This window comes from Orycteropus afer, unplaced genomic scaffold (assembly GCF_000298275.1).
Source record: "Orycteropus afer afer isolate SDZICR_OR568_19922 unplaced genomic scaffold, OryAfe1.0 scaffold00001, whole genome shotgun sequence".
Classification (NCBI taxonomy): Eukaryota; Metazoa; Chordata; class Mammalia; order Tubulidentata; family Orycteropodidae; genus Orycteropus; species Orycteropus afer.
The window spans coordinates 31,658,510-31,682,568 of NW_006921588.1; the positions used below are offsets into that span (position 1 = coordinate 31,658,510).

The 24,059-nt window shown below is 35.6% G+C and overlaps 1 protein-coding gene across 1 annotated transcript in view; it reads left to right on the forward strand.

Annotated features, from left to right (window-relative positions):
- Positions 1-2,120: 2,120 nt before the first annotated feature.
- The window catches only part of FASTKD1 (FAST kinase domains 1), a 70,479-nt gene continuing 48,540 nt past the window's right edge, over positions 2,121-24,059 (forward strand). The window contains exons 1-6 of the mRNA XM_007945414.2: positions 2,121-2,473; positions 4,470-4,538; positions 10,134-10,259; positions 16,072-16,470; positions 20,911-21,021; positions 22,157-22,288. Coding sequence (XP_007943605.1) covers positions 2,139-2,473; positions 4,470-4,538; positions 10,134-10,259; positions 16,072-16,470; positions 20,911-21,021; positions 22,157-22,288 — 1,172 coding nt within the window. The 5' untranslated portion in view covers positions 2,121-2,138. The remainder of the gene's footprint in view (positions 2,474-4,469; positions 4,539-10,133; positions 10,260-16,071; positions 16,471-20,910; positions 21,022-22,156; positions 22,289-24,059) is intronic.

Genomic DNA, 24,059 nt, shown 5'->3' on the forward strand with positions numbered 1-24,059 from the left:
TTGCATCTAGATAGCTGCTTATAAGCATTTTAAGATCCCAGTCTCTACTTGCCAAAGTAAGATGTGGAACAGTGTTTTTGTGTAGTATATTATGCCAATTGAGCTTGATATTCCCTGCGACCATGGTCCTGAGCTCACAGGTCCAAGTACTCTCTCCCTCCAGGTACCTGGCTGTGGCCAACAAGTGACTACAGCCTTGTCCTATGTCAGCTTTACTACATAACTGGAAATTCTTACAGAACATACAAATGCACTTGTAGAAATATTGTCTGCCAACTCTATACATGGTCATGGGCACACTCCCTCCTGCATAGACATACCTAATAGTTCACCCTGTCCACCCATCTATCCACCCATATATCAGTGTTTGCCATCACTGACTACGCAGTATTGTATATGCAAAAATTGGTTAGCTGTACCTCCCATGCACCTCTCTGTCTTCCTCTTCCTCAATGCCACCTTGTTGATCACTCATATTTGGTACATTGCCCTTCCCTTCACCTAAATAAATACTTGTCTCTACCTATCTAGCAGTGTTCCCTTCCCTCCCCTCCCACCCCTGGTAACCAACAAAGAAAATTTCCCTCCATGTGTAAACGTTTCCTTGACTTTTTACAATAAGGGACTAACACAATATCTATCCTTCTGTGATTGACTTATTTCACTCAGCATAATGTCCTCCAATTCATCCATGTTATGAGTTGTTTTGCAGATTCTATGTTTTTCTTGAGGGTTGCATAGAATTCCATTGTGTGTATGTACCATAGTTTGGTTATCCATTCTTCTGTTGATGGGCACCTAGGTTATTTTCATCTTTTTGTTATTGTAAATAGTGCTGCAGTGAACATCTCATAAAGATTTATAACTTGTTTTCTTTTTTTTTTTTTAATTGTGATCTGGGTGAAAGTTTACAGAGCCAATTCACTTTCCATACAGCTGTTCACATACACTTTGTCTCATGAAATTGAGTACAATTTCCAACAGTGTCACAGCTCTTTCCCACTTCCTCCCCATAGTTACCTCTTCCCTGTGTCCATCCCTCTGTGCACTCTTGCGCCCTGAGCTGTCTCCTTGTGCATAAACAACCCTTCTTTTCTCCCATGATTGTTCTCTCCAAGGAGTTTATCTACTTAGTGTAAATGTTCACCTCATATGCCTGTCTTTTGTTCGGATGAAAGCCACAGGTGTGAGTTTAATTCCAGACCTGATAGGCTGCTAGAAGCCATAGTCTCAGTGGTTCCACCAGGCTCTATTAGACTAGCAAACCTGGTCCCCCCCCTTTTTTTTTTTCCTCAAATGATTTTGAGTTTTGTTCACATTGTTCTCCCACTCTATCTAGGATCTCCTATGTAGATCCCCCTCTGAGTGGTTGCATAGTGCCTAAGGCACTTGACTGCTGACCAGAAGGCTGGTGGTTCAAACCCACCAGCCACTCCTCGGAAGGAAGATGGGGCAATCTACTTCCATAGTGATACTGCCTCAGAAACCCAAGGAGGGGTCGCAATGAGTCGGGTCCGACTCGACAGCACATAACAACAACAACTGAGTGGTTGACAGTGGTAGCCAGACACCATCTAGTTCTTCTGGTCTCATAGTCATATAGGCTGAGAATCACATGGTATACCAGTTGCTTGGACTAATTGTTATAACTTGTTTTAAAAACAAATTATTCTATTTCATAATTGTCTTAGATTCATTTCTGAGTTGGAGGGTTTTTTCCTTCTGCTTTTACGGTCAAATTTGAAAACTATGTAAATGTCAGATTTGACAAACAGTCAAATGGTGTAAAGAAATAAGACCGCCCCTCTGGGCATTTTATTTTTTATTAAATTCTGCCATGTGGTTCATACTGAAAACAAAGTCTTTACTTAAGGGGAAGAAACTTGTTATTTTAAGTTGAATTTTGGAGTTTATTATTAGTGATATATTATTAACCATGTTAAATCAATAATTTTACAGAAGCTGCATGTTGGAATGGTATTTGGAGTCATAATGGAAGCAAAATACTTGAAGGAAAAACAGTTATTATCACACCAGTGTATTGCACCTGAATACTAGTGCAAATGGTTTTCTTTATTTAAGGAAATTTGTGATGTAAAGGAGAAGATAACTTTTTTCTGGACTTACTGGTCACAAATATGCTTCGTCTAAGAGCTTTTTATCCATTTTTCTGGAGAGTGTTTCAATTTCGACCCTCAAGTTGTGAACTATTAATTAACCAGATGAATAAGTGTACAGATGAAGAGCAAATATTTGATCTTATCGAAAGAAACAAAGCCATGCTTTCAGAAAAACAAGTGGGATATGCATTTAATATACTTTGGCAGTTTCAAAAGCAGAAGACCAGCTTGTTAAAAAGAGTTGAATATATCAAAGACAATCCCCGATTTCTTACTCTTTGTAATTTAACTACAGATAAAATAGAGTTAATGAATGATGATACCCTGGTGAATGTGTTGTGCATCATGCAGCAGTAAGTACTTTTAGATTTGATGACAATGGTCATAATTTATTTCTGTATTTTAATTTTCTAAAAATCTTTTAAACAAAAACTTTTCCCCTCCAATAATCCTTTCCTGAGATGAACCTGGTAATTTTAAAGATGTTGATACAAATTAGTAGTATTATCATTTTGTAAATTAAAATATGATCACTTGTGAAAGTAAAAATCATTAATTTAAACTGTATGTAGCTGGATTATTGTGAAATTTTGTGAAAATGTGGTTGACTAAAGAAAATAAGGATAAAATAAATGAACAATTAGACTTCAGTTTAATACCTAGTAACAATCAGTAGAATAGTAAATTGTGCCTATGTTGATATTTTGGTTCCCATAATTTGATACCAGATATGTTTTCTAGGGGATGTTAGTAACTAGATTGCTCCCAGCAGTAGCTCCCAAAAACAAAGAAAAAGGGAGTAGAATCATTTTGTAGACTTACTTATACTTGATGCAAAAACGGCAAGGAGGCCACATGTTCTGACCTCCTCTAATCTCACAAGAGGAAGACAGCAGTAACCCAAGGCCTATTACTGCAAGGCCAAACATGCTGCCTCCCTCCAGCCCTTTCACCAACCATTCCTCCCAAAGCACCCACCACCTCTCTCCTGGGTTCGATAATTTGCTGCAGTGGCCACACAGAACTCACAGATTACAGGATTTATTAGGGAAGCACCAGGCTACAATTCAGGTTCAGGAAAAATGCTCAATCTCTCTCCCAGCCCACCGTCCCTCAGCCAACAGTCTCTCCGTCTCTTTCCCAGCAGTGCTGGTCCCTCGGTGTCTCACTCAGCGATGCGTGTCTCTTGCATCTCTTTCCCAGCAGCGTATGTCTCTTTCAGGGGTGCATGTCTCTTTCAGCAGCACGTCCTCCTCAACCAGCAGTCAGAGAGAGAGTTCTGCCTCCAGGAGACCTCCTTTGGAGCCCGGCAGGGTGGCCAAACTAGCCAATCATAGCATCAGAACTCTAACCACCTGAGAGAGAGTGGGCACCTCCCAGAACACTGTTTTGTGCCACTCCCAACAGAAATACTCCAGGTGGACAACTTCAGCAATCAGGAGGCTCCTCAGTTGCTCATAGAAAATCCCACCTTGGAGTTTACAAAGACTTATGGGTAGAAAAGCCACACTAAATAATTTACTACACCACACTTGATAAGAATATAATTGTGTCAAAAATTATATTCCATGGATCGTTAAAAGCTGTTACATGAGAAAGGGAAAAAATACCTTTGACCTTTTGCTTCTAAGATTTATCTTAAGTAATGCAAGATACATTTAAAGACTTTTATATATGGCTCTTCATCACAGCATTGTTTATATTGAAAAACTGAAATGCTAATAGTGGGTGAATGTATAACTAAATAATATTACACTCACACACTGGAGTAATATACAATCATTAGAAATCATGTTTTGAAGAATATTTAATGATGTTGGCATATACCCACAATATAATGTTAAACTACTGAAAAAGGTAGGGTACAAAAATGTACAACATATGCATATTTCTTTTGTATATTGAGAAAAGGAAATGGAAAGAAGTACTCCAAAAGGGTAGTGGTGACGGTTTCTGAGTACCAGGGTTATAAGTGATTTTTATTTCCTTTTTAAAGTTTTTCTATATTTTAAAACTTTCTCTTATAAAAATTGTTATAACCAGAAAAAGTAATAAGCATTGTGTGTATTTTCAGCATAAAATGTATCATTGAGCATTTGCATTGTCATCAGTGGAGAACATTGAGACGAGCAGGTAAAAAGAGAGAGACAGACATGATGTAAAGTATAGATATTTATTAGACTGTACTAAGACGTTAGAATATTGAAATAGGAATGGCCTAGAAATAAGGACTGTGTAAGAGAACAATAACTTGAAGATCGCTTTTGCATGCTAAATCTTTCTGCATGTGTTTTTAATGATTTACAAATTTTTATTTATGGAGAATTTTTTTCTTTTGCTTTTAATGAGGTTTGCTGTTGAGGCTCATGACCCTCTTGTTGAAGCACTGGTTACTGAAGGATGGAGAAGGCTGGAAAGGCGAGTACTCTGGGTTCATCATCTAAGAACAAGGAATATCTCTTTCAGGGCTGGCCCAGCAAAATCATGTAGTAAAAGAATGGGGAGCTGCTGCCTACCTATCGAACTTCATTGAAAAAATACATTTAAGCTCAAGTTAATTTGAGGGTTGTTTGATTTTATGTGAGTTTTGTCTTCATGAGATAAATAAAAGTATTTAAAATGTTCCTTTTTTAAATTAAGAACAGGGACGTTTTCCACATACTTAATGACCAAAATTATATATTCATGAACAAACTGCTTCAGAAGAGAGGATGCTCTGTTTGACTGGCTTTAGTAAAAACGTAAAAGTGCAGGAGCCATAAAAGAAGAAAAAAGAAAATACCAGTTCACTAGAATGGTACTTGTTTGTCACTCTCTCTTGTCTTCTTGTTTATGAAGAAGCAATAAACAAAAGTCATAGGTGACACTTGAAGTATTTAAAGTAGTTAAGTATTGGGTCCACTAGTGTGGGTAAGATCAGTTTAGATCATTTTCTGTACCATACACAGTCATATTTTCAGCATTTCACCATAATTGATACTAATCCAGAAAAATGTGAAGTAGATTCAGGACCCTCTTGAGTACAGAGCATCTACTCTGTAAGTGCACATGGGAAGCTCTCCATTTGTAAATGAGCTAACAGCAGAGCTCACTTCAGTAAATTTTCAGCTATTTCTGAAATTTTGAATTCCTTGACCTTGGGATTCTGGATGGCTAATATCCATTATTAGTGGAATAAGGCAAATGGTTAGTGAGGAAAGAGGGGAAATTAAAGTGGGAAAGAGACAGGAAGATTTAAAAAAAAAAAAAAAAAAAAGATGCAACAACAACTCTCTCTAAACCAGATAGAAACTGGGGCAGAAAGGAAAGGATTGACTGAGATAAAGGAAAAACAACAGACTAATTATGTACAGATAGAGAGGAGCAGGCATTCCTATATGAGCTTTTTGGGTATATTGCTTCTGAAAGCTTAACTCATGAGAAACTCTTAACAATTTTAGTTATGTATTGATGAACTATATAGACCTTTGTTATATATGCTGGATTAAATTAAACCAGTAATTTAACAGTTCTATGGATTTTTTTTTTTAAATTTTTGGTTAAGATACACACAGAGAAACATACATCAATTGAAACATTTCTGCATGTACAATTCAGTGACGTCGCTTATATTCTTCAAGTTGTGCTGCCTTTTTCAATATCCTTTTCCAAATAGTTTCAACATCATCAACACAAACTCACTGCCCCTTAAATTTATCATCTAACTGCTCAAGTTGCTATTGCCAATTTGATCTCCTGTATATAATTCTTTAAAAGAACATAATGCTAAAGACAGATGTTCTTTACTTCTTAAGCTAAACTGTTGTTTGGTTTAAAGATCACTTCAGGGAATAGTTTCAGTTTAAGGCTTGAAGATTTCTTCAGGCAATAATTTTAGGGTAATCGTCCAAGTTAGTGGCTTCCGAAAGTCTGGATTCCATGAGAATTTGAAGTTCTTTTCTGTATTTTCCCCCTTTTTGATCAGGATTCTGCTATAGAATCTTGGAGCCAAAAATTCAGTAGTGGTAGCTGGGCACTGTACAGTTCTGGTGTCATGACAAAGGAGGTGGTTGTTACTAGATATAATTGGACACATATTCCAGTTCCTCCTCTAGTTCTTGACCTACCATCTTCCTCTGCTGCACCAGGAAAATAGAAACTAATTTTTATACTGTGGGTGGCCACTCACAAACTTTTAAGACTGCAGGAACTACACAGCAAACTAGGAGGTAAACCAGAACCATGAAAATCAGTGTTAGTCCAGTTGATTTAGAATGTCCTATGAAACCGTGATCCTAAAACTCCTGATCAAGAAAACAAATCCAGTGAGGTATTTGGCTACGTGTAGGTAGGCAGTATCAACAGTTGCAAATGTTTCCTTCTGGTAGAAATGTATATATGTGACATTTGTCTATTCAGCCTTTTTCAGGTATATAGCTCAGTGATACCAACTACATTAATTATGTTGCACAACCATTTTCCTTAATCAATGATAAATTTCCCTTTACCATAAACAGAAACTCATTACTTCCTAAATAATGGTTCTGCACCCACTCCTTCCTAACACTGATAACTAATAAACTTTGGCCTCTATATATTTTCCTATTGTCATTTCATGTAAGGGAGATGGTACAATATTTGTCCTTTTGTGATTATTTCACTTAGAATTTATAATGCCCTGAGGTTCATCCTTGTAACATATATCAAGACTGTATTTCTCTTTATGATTGAGTAGTATTCCATTGTACATATGTTCCGTATTTTGTAGTTCTGTGGTTTTGAGATTCTGCATTCATCTACTAAATTGTAATTTTAATTAACCATCCTTTTGTTGAGGATAAGCAAAATAATCTTACTCCTTTTGTGAGTAATCTAAACAACGAGATTTTTGGGGCTAAATTTTATCTTGTTGATAATAGCTGAAAATTTTTTTATTTCTCATCATAGCAACATTTAATGTTATGTGTATAATGCAGCTTGAACTAACCAGTTGTGCAACAGTTTTTTTTTTTTTTTTACTATTTATTAGTTAAATGATTGAGTTGTAGATGTATAGTTGTGCTTCCCTGGTAAATCAGACATTTCATTTTTAATTTTCTTCATTTCAAAATGACTCAGAATATAATGATTTTTTTTCTGTGGGATACTTTTCACTTACAGCAATGCTTTTATTTTTTATGATACTAAATTATAAAAAATTTAAAAACCTTAATTTGTGTTCTATATATAGAATTTCTAATAGAGTCATGGGATGAACATTAATTTCTGATTTTTTAATGGTTTTTGTGCCCTATGAGGTTTTTTGTTGTATAATAAATTTCTATTAATCAATGATTTTGCTAATATGTCTGCATTTATGTTATAGAACTATGATTCAAATGGGATAGATTATTATAGACTAGTACTATATGATGAATTTTAGCAAAAGTAATTAGCATGAATTTGAAATTGAGAATTTTTAAAAACTCTTAATTACAGAAGATTTTATACATTTATAAAGGTGGGAAGACTAATATAATAAACTCTTATGTGCCCATCATCCAGCTTCAACAATTACCAACATATAGGTGTCTTATTTTACTTATTTCATCTCACAGTCTTCCCTTCCCCTCAGTATATTTTTAAATAGTTCTATCATTCCACCTGTAGATGCCTCAATATGTATCTCTGAGAGAGATAACCCAAACCCACTGTTGTGGAGTCGATTCTGACTCAAAGCGACCCTAAAAGACAAAGTAGAACTGCCCCATAGGGTTTCCAAGGCTGTAGATCTTTATGGAAACAGACTGCTTGGCCTTTCTCCCGTGGAGTGGCTAATAGGTTCAAACCTTCTACCTTTCTAGCAGCCAAGTGCTTAACCAGTGTGCCACCAGGGCTTCTCTTAGAGATAACAAAAAAAAAAAAAAAAAAAAACCCAACCAAATTCACTGCTATCGAGTTGATTTCGACTTATAGCTACCCCATAGGATGTATATGACTGCCTCAAAGCTATCACTCTTTATGGAAGCAGACTGTCTCATCTTTTCCTTTTGGAGCTGCTGGTGGGTTTGAACCATTAACCTTCAACCATTGTGTCACCTGAGTTCCTTCTTAGAGATAAGAACTCATAAAAAATATATGTAATCACAATGCCTCTATGCTACCTATAAAAATTAATAATTTCTTAATATAACCTAATACCTGGTCTGTGTTCAAATTTCCTTGGTTGTCCTGGAAAGGCCTTTTTTATAGTCAGCTTGTTTAAATTAATATCTAAATAAGGTCTACACATTCCATTTGGTTGCTAGGGCTTCTTTTTTTTAACTAAACATTTCATTGAAGAGTATTGTATAAAACTATACCAATCATAAGTGTGCAGCTTGATGAATTTTCACCTACTGATTGATCATTTATGTGTAACAATGCCCAGATTAAGAAACAGCATTACCCATTGTTCAGAAGGAAAGGTCATTCAGATCACTGTAATCCTCTCTAACGTTGAAGAAAAAGCCTAAGTTGACCAACTGAAACTTAAAATGCTGTGGACACATCTGTTTGTCTGTCTGTCTGTGTTGTAATGAAACATCTATTTCTGGTTTACTCCAACTGCTATTTAGTGTCACTCAAATTTAAGAGCAAAATAACATCACTCTAATAACAATGGAAAAAAATCTAAATACTGCATTAAGTGCAAATTTATTTTGGAATTAGAAGATTCATATCATTTCTGTGCTTATACAAAATAAGCAGATTTCAGTCTTCTAATCTTCTGTTCAGCCATTTGTCCTTCATTTGACATAAACTTAGTTGACAATTGTATTCTTAAAATATGAATAAAACAATTACACATGTGGAAAAAAGATAAGGAACATTACTAGTTCCCCAGAGGTTCTCATGTTCTCTTCCAGTTCATCTCCCCTCATTCCAGGAGTAACCACTGTTTTGGCTTCTAACACTGTAAATAGTTTCCTTCTTATAGAAATAGAATTTTATATTATATATTCTTATCTCTAGAAGCTCTGGTAGCATAGTGCCAAGGCACTTGACTGCTAACTAGAAGGCTGGCAGTTCAAACCTACCAGCCACTCCTCGGAAGGAAGGTTGGGCAATCTACTTCCGTAGGATACTGCCTCGGAAACCCAAGGAGGGGTCGCTATGAGTCGGGTCCGACTCGACGGCACATAACAACAACAACAACATATTCTTATCTCTAGTTTAATTCACTCAAAATGTTTTGAAGATTCATCCACGATCTGCGATTCAGTAGTTCTTTTTTATTGTTGTATAGTATTCTGTTATATGAATGTTGTTGTTATTATGTGCCGTCAAGTCAGCCCCGACTCATAGCGACCCCTCCTTGGGTTTCCGAGGCAGTATCACTACGGAAGTAGGATTGCCCAACCTTCCTTCTGAGGAGTGGTTGGTGGGTTTGAACCGCCAGCCTTCTGGTTAACAGCAAGTGCTTTAGCCACTATGCTACCAGAGCTCCTGTGTAATTTATCCATTGTGCCCTTGGTGGGCATTTGGATTGTTTGCAGTTTTTTCCTGTTCCATATAATGCTTTTGTGAACCTTCTTAGGCTTGTGTTCTAATGAATTAAAAGTCGTAAAAAAATCTATAACAATTCTCCTTTATCTCTTTTGTCTTATGATTTCATTGTTGAAGAAATTGAGTCATTTTTCCTGCAGAAAAATTCTGAACTTTTTTACAGCAAGGTTTTAGTACTGAATGTTTTATTTGTTAATATGCAACTTTGAGTTGAAATTGTTATACTACCTCAAAAACTAATAGGTACATGATTCAAATAATTTTGAGTGATTTTCTCTTTTTAATCTTTCTATAAAATCTGACTTTTTAATTGTTAGCATTTGTTACTTTTATAATAATAAAAAATTAAAAATAATTAAAAAATAGCATTTTAGACAAACTTATTTTATATTAGTAAAGTGTATATGTCAGTAGATTTTTTGATTGCTTCTTGCTTTATAACTGTGTATTATGTGTTTTAAGTCTACGTAAATACTAATGCTCTCCTTTGTGTATTTCCTTTAATAGGTTTGATATGCATGTGCTGTCAAAATTTTCCTCTTGCCTAGCTGATCAGCAGTTGCATTTTAGTCCACTAATGGGAAAAATAGCTGATATTTTAAATAGTAACTTGGAAACCATACAGGACTTAAGGTAAATCTGTTCAGGGGTTTTGTGTTATAGTGGAAGGCTCTTGAGCTTTGGATGCTGACATACATTGATTTGCCACTTCTAGTTATGTGACTAGGCTATTTTACTTAACCTCTCAGAAGTTCAGTATCCTTATCTGTAAAAGGAGGATAGTAATATCTACTTAGCAGCATTGATATGGGGATTAGAGATGTGTATATAAAGTTCTTAACACAGTATTGTTGAGAATTGTGAAGGGTCTGAGATTTTACATTATTTGCAAGCTAACTAGTTAGTGTACCACAGTTTCAAAGATACTGGTAAAAGACATGAAACTCCAAAGTTAGAGAGAAAGCACTTTATTTCATAGCAATAGCAATCGCCAGAGTTCCAGCATTTTCTTGTGCTGGTTCCCTGAGTTCCAGTATGTTCCAGGAGAGGAACCCTGAACTTAGGGAACCCCCATCTTTTAAATAGGCAGTGAGCTTATGTGCTCTTTGCTGTAGAGGGAGTTACTGTTGCTATCTTCTTGAGCTTCTTGCTATACAAATATCCTTGACAAACTAAATTCTAAATAAAGGCAGTCAGTGCTTCTCTTTGCAACATGTGTAGAAACTTGAGAAACCCTTGGAGAGTTGTATCTTCTCATAAGTATTTGGAACAAAGAAGTTTCTGAGTAATTGATGGTTGCTATTGTTATTCAACTTTGAAGTAAACCCAAGATATATTAAAATTAAACAAGAACTCATGAAATTTTACATGTAATTATGTGTTTCTTATTTCTGCAATCTGAGAGTATTCTTTTCTGTTTCATGAAGGAGAGTTAATGTGGTGGTGAGAAGTGGTTGGATTCTGGGTTCATAATGAAGACAGCCAAAAACTACTCTTTCTTGATTATTGTAGCTTTACAGTAAGTCTTGAAGTTGGATGGTGTTAAGTCTTCCAACTTGGACTTTCTTTTTCAATATCATTTTGGTTATGGTAGGTCTTTTGTATTACCTTGTAAATTTTAGAATCAGTTTGTCAGTTTCTATAAAACAGTCTGCTTCAATTTTGATAAGAATTATGTCTATAGATCAATTTGGGAAGAGTTGTTATATTATCAAAATCTACTCTTCCAATGCATGTACTATGGTGTATCTTTTCGTTTTTTTGAGGAAAGACATAGTTTCTCATGTAGAAGTCCTATGTATCTTTTATTTAACTTATTTTAAAATATTTTATATTTTGAAATGCTATTGGAAATGTCATTTAAAAAATTTTATATTCTAGTTATTTGTTGCTAGTGTATAGAAATTTCTATACTGGCGGGTATTTTTATATTGATTTTGTGTCCTGTAACTTTGCTAAATTCACTAGTAGTGGAAATTTCACTTATCTTGTTAAGTGATTTATTTTTTTAAATTTCACTTACCTTTTTTAGCCTGACTTTTTGTTTTCTTACAAATAGCATTTTTTAAGTATCTGCTTCTGCTTGGGCTATGCTTGATGTCATGAAATACTGAGATTGAAGGTGAACCTAAGAAAGCTATTAAAAATGCAGCAGTGGTGATTATCTTAGGAAAGGTGTAGAAACTTCATTCCTAGTGGGTTTGTAGAAGTGAGATTGGAGAGAGAGCTGAGAATGAGAGCTGATTAAAGACTGGGAAAATGTTTAGAGCAGAAAAGGGGTGGCTCTGAACACTGGGATAAGAATCTGAGATGAAGATAAAAACAATGATCTAACAGTGAAAGAAGGACAAAAATGTGAATATTACCATCTATCTAGTTTAATCTTCACAGCATCATTATGAGATAACTATTCATACCTCCATTTTCCACATGAAAAGCTGTAGCTCCATGAGGTTAAGTAAATTTTCTAAGGTCTCAGCCAGTAAGAGGGGGAGCCAAGAATTGAATCTATATTTTCTAATTCAAAGAATCATGCTGCTTTGAAGTAATAGTTTTTGACACATAGTTTACTGTTTGTTCTTACTTTTTTGAAAGTGAGAAAGTAGCTTGTAAAAGGGGAGACAATAACAAAAATCATTGTACAGTAATTGTTTTCAGAAAATTCTAAAAATATTTACAGACCCCTTTGAGGATCTAATGAAATCTTTACAATTTTCCCCAACTCCAAACTGCAATTACAAATATATACACAATTAAAAAAATAATTTCAGAGGGTTCATGGTTAAACTAAATGACAACTTTAGCTTATATGTTAATTAATACTGACATTAACAGTAAGCATTATACTAGAAAAGCAAAAAGATTACACAACTGGGCTTTTGTGGGTTTTTTGAAAATTATTTTTTTTTATTGAAAAGATTAAAGAAATTCATAAAACAAACTAACAGTTCTTTGTTTTGTATTGTTTTATACATTTTCTTATCATCTTTCATCATTTGCTGTATGTTTTTCCATTTTGCGTATCGTATTGATTGTAGGTGCATTCAAAAAAATTTTTTTTAATTAATTTTTTTATTTTTGCAGTGTTTCTTCTCCTGTAGGAAAATCTTGCATTTATAGTTTTCTGATGTTTGTATTATATAAGAGCAATCTTTTGAGAATAGAGACCACACCTTACTAATTTTGATGTCTTCCTCAGTGTCTAGAAGAGTGACTTATTCTCTATAAGTTTATATTGAGTGAAAATACTAAATGCTATCTTGTGTTCAGCTATCTCACCATTATTTATTAATATCAATCTGATATAAAACACCAAGAAACTATAGTAATTTAATAGTGGGAAATATTTTGACAAGATTTTTATTAATTATAAAGAGAAGGGAGTGACAGTGGAATCTCCTTTTTTAATGCATTTTATTGAAGTATAATTTATGTACAGTGTACACAAAACTGAAGTGACATGGGTCAATGCATTTCTTTCTTTTTTTTTTTTTGCAGTATTCCCTCCCCTCCCCTCCCACCCCTGGTAACCAACAAAGAAAATTTCCCTCCATATATAAACCTTTCTTTGATCCTCCACAACAACGAAATAATACTATATTTGTCCTTCTGTGATTGACTTGTTTCACTCAGAATAATGTCCTCCTTGTTCATCCATATTATGTGGTGTTTTGCAGACTCTACATTATGCTTTAGTGCTGCATAGCATTCTGGTATGTGTATGTACCATAGTTTGGTCATCCACTCTTCTGCTATTGATCTTGGCAATAAGTCCCTTGCCAGATACGTAATTATTGGCAAATAGAAATTTGTTGATGTCATTTTTGTTATGTGCTTTTCCATGGTGTCGATTTCTTTGTTCCATGTAATTTTTTATGCTGAGCTTGTTTTGTATATAAATTGTATTATCACTTCCTTCATTGCTATTGTTTTCGTATTTGCTGAATATTTATGCTGATTCTCTTTTTTTGATGTGAAGGTTTATAATTTTTCTTTGAGGTGTGATTTATAATTTTCTTCCCAAGTTTAGAACAGTCCGTTCTATCTTGTCGTTGTCTTGACTTCCCTACCATCTAGAAGTTCTGTAATGACACAGTTTTTTCCCTCGTTTTGGTTGGTAGTTGTCCTCATTTGTCAATTGATGTCTCTGGTTCCCTGTTTACAATCTTGTAGGCTTATTTCCTTTGGTTACTCTCATAGCTGGGTTGGTTTCTGGGTTATATTATCATGTGTGTTAAAGGTCAGTTGTTGTTGGCTGTTGTTGCTTCTCTGTCAAAGGACTCCCTTTAGCATCTCTTGTAAGGTTGGTCTGGTTTTAACAAATTCCCTTAATTTCTTTTTATCTGGAAATGTCCTAATTTTGCCATCATATTTGAGGGACAGTTTTGCTGGGTACATAGTTCTTGGTTGGAAATTTTTCTCTTTCAGTGTTTTATATATACCATTCCATTGTCTTCTCGCCTGCATGTTTTCTGTTGAGAAATCTGAGCTTAGTCTTATTGGTTGCCCCTTGAAGTTAACTTTGTTTTTCCTGTGCTGCTCTCATGATTCTTTCTTTGTCTTTGGTTTTGGTAAGTTTGATGATGATCTGTCTGGGTGATTTTCTTTTGGGGTCTGTCCTGTTTGGGGTTCGTTGGACTTCCTGAATGAATATATTCTCATCTTTCATCATACCAGGAAAATTCTCTTCCAACAAATCTTCAACAATTTTCTCTGTGGTTTTATTTGTATCTTCCTGTTCTGGAATTCCAATGACATATAGGTTATTCCTTTTGGTGATATCCCATGTGAACCTTAGGCTTTCTTCATTTTATTTTGATCTTTTTTCTGATTTATTGCTTTCTAAAGAAGTATTCAGGTATTTGCCTTCAATCTCACTAATTCTGTCTTCTATTGATTCAGTTCTGCTCCTTTGACCATTCAATGTCTTATCTGTTTCTGAAAATTTAGCATTAATCTTCTGGATTTCTATGTGTAGATTTTGTTTCATTTCTGATTTTTCATTTATTTTGTCATTTTATTCTTGTATTGTCTTTCAAAATTGTTCTAGTGTTTTCTCTGTGTTTTCCTTGATCTGTCTCTCAATTTGTTGAAGATACCTAAATATTATTCTTTTGAATTCCTTATCAGAGAGTTCCAATGCTGCATCTTCCTCAGGGATGTGTTTTTGGTCTGTATCCTGGTCCCTTGTGTCTCCTGCTTTATCTTGCTTCTTTGTGTGGACTGTCATGCTCTTTTGTCTCCAATGCATTGTGATGTTTTTTTATTTATATTTAATTGGTGATTGTATGTTGGAATGACTTACCCACAATTTTCATTTTCTTTGTTTTGTTTGTATGTCATCTATGCAAGCAGGGTACTATGCTCCTCTATTCACTACTTGACAGCACTTATACACTCACCACCTGTCTCCTTTCCTGTTGTCAGCCTCTTATATATCCCTGCTGACCTTGACAAACAGAGCTTATTCTTAAATCTCTGGAATCCCAGTGAGAATGCTATCACTTTAAAATCTAAAGTTGTTGCCCCTTGTAAAGATTCAAAATGGCTGCACCCTTGGTCACTTGAAATATCCAAAATGGCTGCCGCTTACAAACATTCAAAATGGCTGTGCCCTCGGTCACTTTAAATATCCAAAGTGGCTGCCCTGTGTAAACAATCAAAATGACTGCACCCTCTGGACAGCGGAAAGTCAACAGCTCAGGTTGTCTCCCTCCTTGCTGTTTCCCTTCCTAGTCAGAGGCCACCAGAGCAGTTGTCCCTGCAGCCCTTGGTGACCAGGGCTGATCTTTAGGTCAATTCTTAGGTCCCAACACTACTTGGAAATATTCAGGCTGTTGATTCCATCAGAGTAGCTGACAGTCTGCAGTTCCAGCCATCTCTGTACTCACTGTTTACATTCAGGTTTTTCCACTAGTTGGTGCCTAATCCACTTCTGTATCGTTCCTTTGAAAGCTCAGGGCTCCAGGATTATCTTCTGTATCTCTGTCAATTGGTTTTTCTTTTCTTTGTTGAAGAGGGGCTGTGTCACTTGTCTGCCTATTCCTCCATCTTACCAGAAATGTGACCTATAAATTCTTCAGAATCTACTTCTAAAAATCCAAAATGAGACTTTTAATGCTACATTCATGGGCTGTTGCTTCAAAGTTATTTGTAAGTAATTTACACTAAAATATTTGCCCCCCAAATCAGTTTCATCTACAGCAGAAAACTTGAAGTAATATACATGCAATAGAAAATGTTATTTCAGTGCTTTTTGTCTAAAAGGGCTCAACATCTATGTGATTTGATTTCAAATCCCACCTATATTTACAAGACAAATTTCATAGTATAATATCTGTTTGTTTTTTTATATCAATTTCTTTCCATAGCTAATCATTTAACCTCACATTTAGTCATTACTCCTAAATAATATGAAAATGCTTGTGTCTTTTTCTTTTTTCAGGTCGTTGTCTGTCTTGATGGTCAGCACATCTTCTTTAATATCACGACATTTTCGAGAAAGATTAGTAAACAAAGCAGAACTTCTTTTTGATACCATAGATTCTTCTCAGGTCAACATTTCAAAAAGAATAGTACAATTTCTTCGGAATGTTAAGTATAGTTATTACCCACTATTAGAAAGGTGCAATGAAGTGTTTTTAAGGAATGTAAGCCACCTTGATTTGAATTCCATCTGTAAAATACTTGATCTATACCGGTTTCTACAATTTCATAGTTTTGAATTTAGTAGAATAGCCAGAAAGAAGCTAACTGAAATGATTCCTCTGTATGATGACCCTGATGGCTTTGTAAAATTGTTTGTAACGCTGGGACCTATGGCAGGACCTGAAAAAAAAGAACAGTAAGTTCATTTAAAAATACTTTATTTTTTTTTTTGGCGGTGTGTGTGTGTGTGTGTGTGTGTGTGTATGGATATATGACTCTTCTTGGTTAGATCACCTTAAAATTCTGGAAGACACAAAAATCACCCCATCAGACTGTATAAAAGAGAATAATCTCTATGTTCTTGTCCTTGATTCTTTCTCTGGTTGTTTCAGTTTGCATCTCAACTCTTAACTTACTGTTAGACTCTGAAAGGAGATGATGGGTGGTGCTAACAGTATGTTTGGATATCAACCAAATGGTTAGGGATTCCAGTCCACCCAGTGGTGCCAGAGGAGAAAAAAAAAAAAAAAAGGGACCAGGTTTGCTGGTCTGATAGAGCCTGGTGGAACCACTGAGACTATGGCCCCTGGCTGCCCTTCAGGTCTGGAATTGAACCCACACCTGGGGCTTCCAGCCAAACAAAAGATAGCTATATGAGCTGAACATTTGCACTAGGTAGATACACTCCTTTTAGAGAACAATGATGGGAGATTAGAAAGGCTGTGTATGCACAGGGACATAGCTCAGGGGGCAGGAGTGCTTGGAGGGATGGACACAGGGAAGAGATAACTATGAGGTAGAAATGGGAGGGAACTGTTGCATTGTGGGAAAGTGTAGTCGATGTCATGAGACAAAGTGTATGTGAACTGCTGCTGTATGGAAAGTGAATTTGCTCTGTAAACTTTTACCCAAATATAATAAAAAAAGAAAAAAAGAAATGCCCAGCAATCTATTTCCAAAAGATTACAGCCATTGAAAACGTATGAGCACAGTTCTGTTCTGACACGTGTGGGGTTTCTATGAGTCAGAGCTGACTCAGTGGCAATTGAAAGATGATCAGTAACCCCATTTCTTTCTTTCTTTCCTTCTTCTTTTTAAATTGTGATTTGGGTGAAAATTTACACAGCAAGTTCACTTTCCATACAGCAGTTCACATATACTTTGTCTCATGAAATTGACCACAATTTACCACAATGCAACAGTTCCCCTCCCACTTCCTTCCAATAGTTACTTCTTCCCTGTGTCCATCCCTCCATGCACTCCTGCCCCCTGAGCTCTCTTCCTGTGCATAAGTAGCCCTTCTTTCTCCCATGATTGTTCTCTCCAAAAAGTGTATCTACCTCAGGTACATGTTCAACTCATATGCCTGTCTTTTGTTTGGCTGGAAACCACAGGTGTGAGTAACCCCATTTCTTGCTGACCCAAAAAGAAGAGGGAGCCATGGAGAACACTATTAAGGAATTTTATTCTCTCGTCTTAGGCTTTGTAACTATTTACTCATAGGCATAAACTCCTTCTTTCCCCAAAAATCCCCAGCATAGGGTGTGGAATGTTCAGAATTGTAGTCCTAACATGGACCATTTTATTGTACTCTTTGTTATCTTCATCACATTCATCATCAAAGGCATTTATTGTGTACACGGGAGTATGTCCCTGTGCCAGTTTTGCATGAAATTGATCTGGCTCCTGTCTTTCTAGTTTCCAACTTTGCCAGATATTGATGTAGATAGAAGTATTTGAGATATACAGATGAGCAAATACTAAATTAATGCATGATTATTAGGCATGAGCAATTGACTGTGATTAGTAGGTTCATACTACTGAGCAAGGGTGCCAGGAGTTGCATAATAGAGGAAGCTGCATCATTAGGGATGATTCATCAGGGAAAACTTCATGGAGAAAGTTTTATTTTTAAGATTTTTTTTTTTTAATCATATGAAGAAATTTAAGGTCATATAAAGGACTATGTCAAGATGGAACCAAGAAAATTAAAATCTTAGGAATCTTTTTTTTGTCACCAAATATTGTTAAAATCTTATCATAAGGCAGTACAGAATTTGGACTTAGCAATGTCTTTGCCTTCAAGGAATTTATATTCTAGTTGGAAGAATAGAGATGTATAATACCCATTGCCATCCAGCTGATTCCAACTCATTGTGATCCTTTAAGACAGGGTAGAACTGCCTCACGAGGTTTCCACGGTTGTAAATGTTTATGGAAGAAGACTGCCTCATCTTTCTCTTGGGAAGCAGCTGATGGGTTCGAACTGCTGACCTTTTAATTAGCAGCTGAGTGTGCCTAACCACTGCATCACCAGGGCTCCAAAAACAATTAATAGAAATATGTAAATACCATAACATAGCTTATGAGTAAATACTAAAATCAGTGACATAGACATTAAGTGCTGTGGACAGGCAGAGAAGTGAGAAAAAGGAGGTTGAACAGATTGGGAAAATCTTCAGAGGGAAGCTGGGTTTGAAACCTTTCGTAAAACTAGACTAGGTGGAGCTGTCCAGAATGAATAAAAAAAATTTTTTTTCCTAAGAATTTATGTTTTGAGCCTTTTTCTGAATTATTCTAAATGACGTTTTATCTTGACACTTGCATTACTAAACTACTTTGGATGGTTTCTGTAAATTTTAATTTATAGTGATATGGCAAGAGTTTAGTGTGTAAGATTTCTGTTATGCAGGTAAAATAAGCATATTGGCTTACTGGTCAAATCTTATTTAATTTTAAGACATTGGCATATTCTTAGAGTATCATCTGATAGTTCCTTAACTCTCTAGTATTGAATAATTTCATTAGATAATTGTATTTTTTATACCAGTTGTTAAATACTTTTATATACTATTATTATTAGCTTTGTATTGTGATTTGGGTGAAAGTTTAAGAGTAAATTGGTTTTTCCATTCAACAGTTCATACACTTTTTGTTTTGTGACATTGATTGTAATCCCCACAATGTACCCACTCTTCCTGCTTCCTCCCTGGTTTACCACTTGGTTAGTCCTCACCTACCCCTTTTGGTTATCTGAGATTTTTCTCTGGGCAAATGCTTCCCTTTTGATCTCATATGTTTGGTTGTTCTGAGGAGCATGTACCTCCCTAGTGTTACTGTTCACCTTTATAGGCCTGTCTATTGTTTGGCTGAAAATTGAGCTAATGGGTGGGTTCAGTTCCAGGCTTGATGAGTGTCTGAGGGCCATAGTCTCAGGGGTTCTACCATTCTCTATTGAATCACTGTATTTTATAAACATAGGAACCTTATCTTGTTTGAAAATTACTTATTAAATATTTTATATGAAACAAAACATTACAAGCTTAGTTTATACTGAGGCCCTACTTGCTTTGAAGAAAATAATTTTATATCATAGTTATTTTTTAAATAATATTTTATATTGTCCCCTAATTATATGAGGAGAAAATTGGAATTACATATTGAATTCAGTTTTTGTTTACATTATTTTTTGTTTGTTACCCAAATTTATCTATCTATCTATAGTGATACTGCCTCGGAAACCCAAGGAGGGGTTGCTATGAGTCAAGTCTGACTCAATGGCACATAACAACAACAACAAAATCTATTTATTTATTTTATTGTGATTTGGGTGCAGATTTACAAAGCAGATTCGTTTTACTCTCAACAGTTCATGCACCTTTGGTTTCATGGGCCCAGTTACAATCCCAACAATATAAAGCTGTCCTCTGTCTCCTCCCTATGACTACCTTTTCCCTGTGTCCTTCTTGTCTATGCATTCCTGTCTGTCCAGCTTTCCTTCTATGCAATTGCTGCCCTTGTAATGTCTCGTGGTTGATTGATGTTAGGGGTTCATCTTCCTAGGGTAGGTGGGTGCATCTGCCTGGGGTAGGTGTTCTGTCTGTAGGCCTTTCTCCTGGTTGGCTGAGAGCTAATCCATGGAAGTGAGTCCAGTTCCAGGCCCTGTGGATAACCTGGGGCCATAGTCTTGAGGGTTCCACCAGCCTCAATCCAACCAGTAATTCTGATCATTTTTGTGTTTTTGAGTTTTGTTCCACATCTTTCCTCCCACTCTATCCAGATTCTCCAATTTTGGTCACTTTCTGAGTGGTTGTCATTGGTAGCCAGGCATCATGTAGCTCTTCAGGTTTCAGGTTAGTGAGGTTCTCATGGTCCATTATACCTTTGGACTAATTGTTTCCATATGATTTTTATTTTCTTCACCCTTCCTTGCTCCAGACAAGAGGAGACTAATAGTTGCATCTTAGACAGCCACTTAAAAGCTTTTAAGACCCCATTCGTTACTCAGCAAAATAGGACGTAGAGCAAGATTTTTATGTACTATATTGTGCCTATTGAGCTTGATGTCTCCTAAGACCATGGTCCTGAGCCTGCAGGCCCAGTGACTCACTCCCTGAAGGTGCTTGGTTATTACTGAGAAGCTACTCCAACCTTGTCCCCTGTTACTTCTATAATGTATGTGGATATTTTTGTGGCATAAATACACAGGTAAGAATTATCATCAGCCAGATCTGTTTGTGGTCATATATCCTGTTGTCCTACCCACATCTGATCTTCTTCCTAAATGTATTTAACATTTTTTTTTATAAGCTAATTATCAGCTTTTTGGTGTATAAATATATTTCCTTGCTTTTAGACTTAAATCAACCATATTATTGATGTCAGAGGAACTGACCAGCCAACAAGCACTGGAAGTGTTGGGAGCAATGGAAGAGATGGAAAGTAGAAATTCACGCCTGATTAAAAAGTACTCTTACCTTAACTTCATGATGTAAAGTTTCAATTGTCATTTGTATGTGTCTTTTTTTTTTTAAGGAAAAATTATATATCTATATATGGAGATATACACACACACACACACACACACACACCGATACCCATAATCTAGCTGTTTTTGAAAAAAAAAGGAGTTAACACTTAAAGCAATAAGTTTGTTTAATTATTATCTAGCTTGTTCAAAATAGAGATGGTAAAATTATGTGCAGCATATGTCAATTGCTGCTCTTACTGTACACAAGCAGATTATCATAATCTTGGAAAATGGAGATATAGCACAGGCACCCTGCTTTGCAAAAGGACAGTTACTGCAGAATATTTAACATCCATGTGAACTTGAATTGCTTCACACCACAGTTGTTACCTTGAAACCATAATGCCATATATTGGCATTTTTGTTAACTGGAGATTAAGAAGAAAAAAAAAATGTAGTTCAAATGATACGCTTCAGTTTTCATTATCTATTTTATATGTTCCTTTATTTTAGCATTCCTTCTGCCCATTTCCTCCAATTTAATGCCTTTTAGTATTTCCTGTTGCTTTGAAGCAACTCTGTTAGAGGCTCAGTGAGATTGAAGAAAGAAATTAAGTCAGTTTTACTACTTTTTAGTAATTTGTGGTTAAGTTTTTGTTGGGAAGTATGTGGAATTTGATGGCTGTTCTGTGACATGAGGACTGGTTTTCTGTCCTCTCTATTGACAATTGAGCACTATTTCATTCACATGTCCTTGATAGCTCCAATCTCATTGTATTTTAATTGATTATATTTCTTTAGGAACTCTGGTAGAGTAGTGCCTAAGGCACTTGACTGCTAACCAGAAGGCTGGCGGTTCAAACCCACCAGCCACTTCTCAGGAGGAAGGTTGGGCAATCTACTTCTGTAGTGATACTGCCTCGGAAACCCAAGGAGGGGTCGCTATGAGTCGGGTCTGACTTGATGGCAAATAACAGCAGCAGCAACAACAACATTTCTTTAATCACCTTGTGTTATTGCTGTTTTTCTAGTACATAGAATAGTGTCTGGCATGAAAAAGCTCTTCAGTAAATGTTTAATAATAATAAATGAGTGAATTGATAATAATATATGTTTTGTTATTCTTTTTTAGAATTGCTTTAGTTGTGGATAAATATTTGGATAATTATAGACCACTAGAGTTATTGAAGATAACTCAAGCACTGATTTTTCTGCATTTTCAAAGTAAAGACATTTTTATGAAAATCAGAGAATTACTACATAGGTAAGATTAAATTTGAAGTGTTTGTTTAATATTTCCCTTTATAATCTACCCTCAGCATTTGTTTCAGTTGTGTACAGAGTTGACTGGAACTTTGTGGAGATAGAATCAACTAGCCCTTTATTAAAAATGTAAGATACTTTTCTTTCCCTATGGCCCTCCTGCCAATCTCCATGCTTGGTATACTTTGAAATGAAAAGGAGGCTGACAGGACAGTTACGTTACCTAGGGGATGGATAGGAGCTCTGATAGCGTAGTGCTTAAGGCGCTTGACTGCTAACCAAAAGGCTGGTGGTTCAAACCCATGAACCACTCCTCAGAAGGCAGATTGGGCAATCCACTTCCTCAGAAACCCAAGGAGGGGTCGCTATGAGTCAGGTCCATCTTGATGGCACATAACAACAACAACAATGGAATGGATAGCAGTAAAAGCCAAGCTATCCTCCTTTCCTGCATGAATGGAATAATTATGAAAAGAGGGACGTTGTGGAGGAAGTCAAAACACCATTTAGTAGCATTCATATTTAGGCGCCTTGTTCTGTTTTAAAGCGCATTAAATTTTTAAATTTATTTTTATTTTTTAAAATAAAACATATAAGAGTAATGTTAGTGAAAATGTATTTTCACATGGAATTTTTTTTTTTGTAATTTGAAGTTCTTTGCATTTCTGTGGATTCATCATTCATATTTCAACTAAGAAGTTATTCAGTTTTCCATTGACTTTTCAGTAGGCTAAAGTAAGATTTCCTACTAAGGTGTTTTTTTTTTTTTTTTTTAAATGCAAGTAATGACTAGAATCAAATTCAGAATAGCTTAGTTTAATCTTTTCCCCTCTTCACTTTTTATTACTAGTGTTTTCTTACTGTGATTTCTGAAAGACCAGGCCTGGAGCTCTATGCCATATCAAAAGATTGTCGTATAGATGAAAGAGATTTTATAGTAAAGTGAAAGCTGTCATGGTTAAAAAGAAATTGAACTGAGTAATCAATGGTGGCATTATATCACATGAGAGTTTAATATATTAGAAATGTGTAAAGAAATTCACCTTTTTCTTACAGAAATAACTTTCATATTATTATTAAGGTGATTATGTACATGCTAATATTGTTTATTCATCCTTTCCATAAAGTTTTACATAGACAGCCTCTGAATTAAGAGGGTTTTATTCTAAATTAGATATTGTAAACTGGCCCAGAGACATGATTTTAAAAATTTTGTTGTTGTTGTTGAGAATATAAACAGCAAAACATACACCAATTTAGCAGTTTCTACATGTGCAGTTCAGTGACTTTGATTATATTCTTCAAGTTGTGCAACCGTTCTCACTCCGTTTCTGAGTTGTTAACTCCCTTATTAACATAAACTCACTACCCTTCAAGGTTTCTGTCTAATTTTTTGAGTTCTCAGTTTGATTCCATAGTGACAGCTCTTAAAAGAGCATAATGCTCAAGTTAGACCTTTTTTACTAGTTAAGCTAAACTATTAATCTGTTTTAAGATGTCAGAGGATATTTCTGATTAAGTGTTAAAGACTATAGTTTCAGAGCCTCCACGGCTCCAGAAAGTCAAGTCTATGAGAATTTGAAATTTTGTTCTACCTTTTCCACCTTTTGATCAGGATTCTTTTATGGAATCTTTGGTCACAATGTAATGGTAGCTGGGCACCATCCTGTTTTTCTGGTTTTGTGGCAGAGGAGGCAATTGTTCACGGCAGCAATTATTCTATCTAAATATTTATTTATATATATGTGTGTGTGTGTGTGTGTGTATACATA